Source organism: Mus caroli, chromosome 14 (assembly GCF_900094665.2).
Source record: "Mus caroli chromosome 14, CAROLI_EIJ_v1.1, whole genome shotgun sequence".
NCBI lineage: Eukaryota > Metazoa > Chordata > Mammalia > Rodentia > Muridae > Mus > Mus caroli.
In genome coordinates, this window is record NC_034583.1 from 48273221 (window position 1) to 48279220 (window position 6000).

Here is a 6000-nt window from a genome sequence, read left to right on the forward strand (position 1 = left end):
AGATTTTTCTCTGAATGCTCTTCACATGGGTTTTCCCTCATAACCCTTCTCTCTAAAGAGCTACACCCTGCCCCCGAAGCCAAAGACTCCATGTGCTGAGCCAGCATTTATGTATCTAGAATTTTCCAAAGGATTTAACTGTGGGCCAGGCTCCGTATGGAAAGTCAATGTATTTTAAACATCAGCGATTGCTCACTGCACTGTCCAGCAAGCGGAATGAATTAATGAACTATATATGTATGCATATGCAAGGCTGAGTGCAGAAATTACTTTCTACCCCTTTAACCCTGGAGACAGAAAATGTGTGGGGTGCAGCCCCAAATTAACCATCAGATTAACCTATAAAAAGAAATGAAATGGGAAAAATACGTGATGTTTGCTGAATAAGGATGAACGACTTGGAGTGGAGGTGAAGAAGGGAGGCAAGCCCTGCATGGCCACTGCTCATTAGTTTATATAAAGAGGAGCCACAGCAGAGCCCCACTGACTGCAGTGAGTACTGTAGAGAGAATTCTGCCCTCTCCCAGACCAGCCCACGTACATAAATAGCCTCCCTGGATGACAGTGCTCAAGTGGGAGGAAAACAGAGCAGACATCCCACAATCAGCCACACGTTCTTACACAGCGAGTAAAATCAAGACAATTTTATTTACACTTTAGAAAGCAAATTGTCACAAAATAAATAAATAAATAAAAGGTCCGGGAGTTTGAAGTGTTTTATTGTGTACTTTCTTTTAAGTATAAGTCATCAATGATTCATCTGCATAAACATTTTTCCTCGTAACAGTAGTGAACCTCCGATTCAGAAACTTTTAAAACTTCAAGTACTTAAAACGAATGTGAATCCCCTCCCCCAAGTTTTATCTAGCGTACATTCTCACAGTGGTTAATTTATTACCTAGACATCCTCACAGTGATTAGTCGGCTGACATGGAAGGTGGATTTGTTTTAAAGGAAAGTCAAATCTTAACTAATTAAACATCTCCCTGATCAGTAGTCATTTTAATGGCACTATTTTTTTTAATGAAAGGCAAAATATGTGTATGTGGGGGAGGGGGTTACATACTTTCACCATCCAGGCTAAGCACAAAATGTCATCAAAGAAATAAATGAACACCTACGGCAATACCTGCCACACCACCATCTTCCTCCTCTGTTCAAGGGCTTTCCAGGGTCTCTGCATCTCCACCTGCCTCTACCAGGAATGCCTGTGGCCTTGTCGCATGGAAACAGCACTGGAGGACAACTGTTCTCTGTCGCTTTGTCCTGCAGCCTGCAGTTGGATGTCCTGGAACTCACATGCAATTCCAGAAGCTCAAGCAACACTAGATAGATTCCAAGTCTTTTTTTAGTACAGTTTGGCAAATATCCCAAAATGAAATTGAACTCTAAGTTAAAAGTCTCAAGCAGAGATAGAGCTTAAGTGCCTCTGTGGCTCTCTGGGCTGCTTGGAGAGCTTAGGAATGGAAACCGAATTGTCCCCCCACTGAAGGGCTGCTAACACCTGTTGCTTCATCATGACAGAATAGTGGAGGAGGCCGAACAAGAGCAAGCACTGCTGGGAGCCAACAGCCTTGCTCTGCCCCCACTTCAATCTCAGACGCTGGGGTCACCCCACCACCACCACCACCACCCTATCCCACAGCGACAAGAACAGCAAGCATTAGAACCAGACTGATCCAGTTTGCTCAGTGTTTCCCTCAGGGGAATCCAGCACTGTCAGGTTTTTGTTTTGTTTTGTTTCTCTCTCTCTCTCTCTTTCTACCTGTTGATTTGAAATGCTTTTTGAGTGTTTTTGGTTTCTAAGGGGTAAAGAGAAGGTTTATAAAGGTATCTGGAATGACTATGGCTAAATGGCCAAGTCACCTGGTCTGGCACGTCCGTTGCTGGACTTGCTGGACCTTCCTGGGTCCAGGAGGACCAACGGTGGCGAGTGCATCTCCACTGTGGTGGCCAAAGCCTGTTCCCCCTCCTCTGGCGTCACTACCAAGGCACTCTCCTGTAAGCTGCTGCCACTGCTGTCAATGAGCCCCTTGCGGCCATCAGGGCTGGATGCTGCTGAAGAGGGCTTGCTGGCTGGAGTCTGCTGCTCTGCCACTTGCCTGGCCCAGTTCTGCTCTGTCGTCTGGTGGTGGCCATTGCAGTGCTTGACTGGGTGGCTTCTGCCTTGAGCATCGTTTAGGGTCACCACTGTGAAGTCTGCTGGTGATAGTGGGGCCCCAGGAAACCCTATGGCCTTTGCCTGTACTGTGGGACAGGCAGGGTGTGTGTAATAAGGTGGGAACCCGATGGAGACGCTGGGTGGGCCAGAGCTGGTGGCCGTGGGTAGGGGGTCCAAGGGCTTGTGCCTGGCTTCTGAGGCATCTGGGTTGAAGTGGTTAGTAACTCCCTGCTTGAGCTTCTTCCAGCCCAGGTGGTAAATCTCCAGCATGTTGAGCACCAGTGACGCACAGGCCACAGCCAGCATGAAGATGACAAAGATGGTCTTCTCTGTGGGCCTGGAGATGAAACAGTCCACAGTGTTGGGGCAGGGCCAGCGGTCGCAGCGGTAAAGCGGCTGCAGCTGGAAGCCGTATAGAAAGTACTGGCCCGCGATGAACCCCACTTCGAAGAGCGTCTTGAAGATGATGTTGAAGACGTAGGTCCGCAGCAGTGCACCTGCGATGCGCACCTTGCCACGGTCATCGCGTAGTGGAGGGTCCCGCGGGCTCCCTGTACGCATTGGCTCGCGACCACGGCCGTGCTGAGGGTTGTCTCTCCTCAGCAGCTCTTCCTCCCGCTCTTTCTTCTTCTCCTCCATGCGCACGATGTGTAGCACGTGGCCCAGATAGATGAGGGTGGGCGTGGACACGAAGATGATTTGCAGCGCCCAGAAGCGGATGTGCGAAATGGGGAAAGCCCGGTCGTAGCAGACGTTCTCACAGCCTGGTTGCTGTGTGTTGCAGGTGAAGTCCGATTGCTCGTCTCCCCACACCTCCTCAGCTGCCGCCCCTAACACCAGAATGCGGAAGATGAACAGCACGGTCAGCCACACTTTGCCAATGACTGTAGAGTGCTCCTGTGCGTTCTCCAGCAGCCGCCCCAGGAAGCTCCAGTCGCCCATTGCTCCTGACAGCTAACCTGCAAGGGAAACAGGGCTGTTACTACTGGGGAGAGCAGGACAGTGCAGTGTTGCTTCTGGCCCCACCAATTTCAGATCTGAAACAAGTGGAGGCCTGGAGTGGACTACATGTCTGTAATCGCCAAACCAGCCCCCCCCCCCAATTCCTGGTATTTCTATTACCAGCAGCAGCAGCAGCAGCAGCACCACCACCACCACCACCACCGTCATACTTTAGTGGTGAAGCTGTGCTAACAACCTGAGTTAGAGCCTGGGAATTCACTTGGAAGAACTGACTCCTGAAAGTTGCCCTTTGACCCCTATACACTGGCCATGGTACATGTACACTTGCACATATCATACATTCAGACACACAATAATAGTAATTAAAGAATTTGAAATGTGGGGTGGTGGCAATTGTTTTGTGTTTGCATTTTCTCATTGTTATCCCCAAACAATTCAGTATGGTAACAATTCCATAACATTTACATTGTATTTGGTATTTCAATGCACCCAGAAGTGATGTACAGTATACAGAGGGATGCAATAGGTTCTCTGCAAATACTCTGCCATTTTATTGACTGGGCCTAGACACTGATGATTCTGGAATCTCTGGGGGTCTTAGAGCCAATCCCCACAGATACTGTATATGTCCTGCATTGTCTTGCCAGGTAGGTGACATCAGCAACAATCACTGATACGACTCAGCAGATGTCACAGTAGGCAACTGCTGGCATGAGTGATTTAACCACCCCCTGAGCCTTCATTCTAGGGATGGAGAAACGGGTGGAAGGAAAGAGGATGAGCCCCCTGCCTCTAACTCTGGGTCTCTTTCTCTCCAGAATGCTTCTGCATACAGCTAGGGGACTGGCTAACTCTGACCTGGGCTTTCTGTTCCCATGAGATTAGAGAACATTTGCAAAGGGCTGCCTTTTGGGGGCACTGTCTAAACTCTCGCCTTGCTAATCTACCGCCTCAGCCATTATCCACTTTCTTTTTCTTCATACCAACATTCTTTATAATGCTTAAACAGAAGCCTTTCTTCTACTATTATAAAATCATAATATTTCAAGTATTATAAAAATATTCATACCAGAAATAAGAAAAAACAAAACAAAACATTGGCACTATTCAGGAGGCAGGAGGATTGCCAAAAGTTCAGTCATCTGGTTTGCTTAACCAATTCCAGGCCAGCAAGGGCTAAAATATCAACACCTGTCTCAAAACAAACAAACAAACAAACCACTGATAACATTCTGCTTGATGATATTGTCTGCCAAAAACACTGGCTAAACATTCTTTGTTCAAAAAAAGGATTAAGAAGCTTAGAAAGCAGTGAGATGAGTGGGCAAACACCTTAACCTTAGCACTAGTGGGTGCAGGCGGGAGAGCCAGAAGGTCCAGATCACACTTGGCTTACACAGTAAGTCTGGGACCAGCTTGAGATACATGGGACCTATTTAAAAACATAAAACAAATACAAACAAACATATATATATACACACACACACACATATCCTCAGCAAAGGTGACTGGCTCCCAGCTTCTTCACAGACGATAAAAACCACTGCATGCTCATCGGTTTGGCCTTGCATAGAACCTGTCACACCCTTCTATACACTTCAGACCATCTCCAGCTAACCTATCATACCTGACAGTTTAATGCCATATTGGTGTGGTGATTAATCTTCACCGTCAATTTATCTAGAGGTGGATGGGAACCACTTCTGGGTGTGACTGAGGTGCATTTCCAGGACAGATGAGCGGAGAGGGCAAGACCCACCCCTGTATGTGGGCTGGAGGACTGGACAGAGGGAAAAACGGAAACCCAGGAAGGCAGTGGGACAGGGTTAGAGCGTGAGCCACTTTTCTCTTTCATGCCCCATCCCCGGGCTGGGCTGGACCCTCTGAAACCAGGAGCTCAATAGGTATCCTTCCTTTCAGCTGTCTTTCTGCCGTCTTGTCATGGTGATGAGAAAGATGATTAACACAGTTAAATTGCATTGTTTAAGGAAACCACCAAGGACCAAACCTTCTTATTGGGTCAGTCTGCTGAGAGTTAGGACTGACTGTGCTAGTATCACACTGAGACCTCCAAGGCCACCATGAAGAAGGAAACAACTGATGAAGGGTCAATTTTGTGACCATTTTGGTAATTAACAGACCACCTAAAGTCACCTCACCTATCATGTGTGCAATCTCTGTGGTCACCGTAGAAGTCCAAACTGGATACAACACTGGGGTGGTACAGCTCAGGAAGTACCCAGGGTTGCCTGGCCATGGTTACCTCACTGGGACCAAGGCTCCAGTCCAATTGAGTAAGACCTGCAACAACTAGTCACTCAAAAGCATCAGTGGGCACACAGCATGTCCCCACTGCTGTGCTGGTGTTATGGAATCACACACACACACACGTACAGTATTAGCTTGATACTAGCCAAAGACAAGGGGAGGAGGCCCAGGGACTTTAGATTTTGGGTGAACTGTGGAGGCTTGGGATAGGGCTCATGAAGGCATCTGGTGGTGCTCCGTCTGTGGACATCACTGTTGCTGAGCACACTCCCAACAAGGCCTGTGGGCAGGAGGCCTTCTCCCTGTGAGCTTGGTCACTGAAGGGCTAACCTTGATGCTTAATCTTGTCAACTCGATGAGCTTCTGAAGCACTGGGAAATAAATGTCCAGGCGCTAGGGAATTTCTAGATGAGGTTAGCTGGAGTGAGAAGACCCACTCTACATGTAGGCTGCTCCATTGTATGGGTTAGTTTCCTCAGCTGAAAGAAGAAGTAGAGGGCCAAGTAGCAGCATCCTCATTGTGGGTGCAACGGGGCCAGCTCAAGCTCTGCCAACAGGACTCTGCCACAATAGACTGTATATGTATATATATATATATATATATATAT

The 6000-nt window shown here is 47.9% G+C and overlaps 1 protein-coding gene across 2 annotated transcripts in view; it reads right to left on the minus strand.

The window, feature by feature from the left end:
- Positions 1-630: 630 nt before the first annotated feature.
- Positions 631-6000, minus strand: part of Gja3 (gap junction protein alpha 3) — a 22528-nt gene continuing 17158 nt past the window's right edge. Inside the window, exon 2 of one of the 2 annotated variants that reach the window (XM_021182518.1) lies at positions 631-3120. In XM_021182518.1, coding sequence (XP_021038177.1) covers positions 1850-3103 — 1254 coding nt within the window. In that variant the 5' untranslated portion in view covers positions 3104-3120 and the 3' untranslated portion in view covers positions 631-1849. The remainder of the gene's footprint in view (positions 3121-6000) is intronic. The other variant, XM_029469162.1, reaches the window with a different exon arrangement.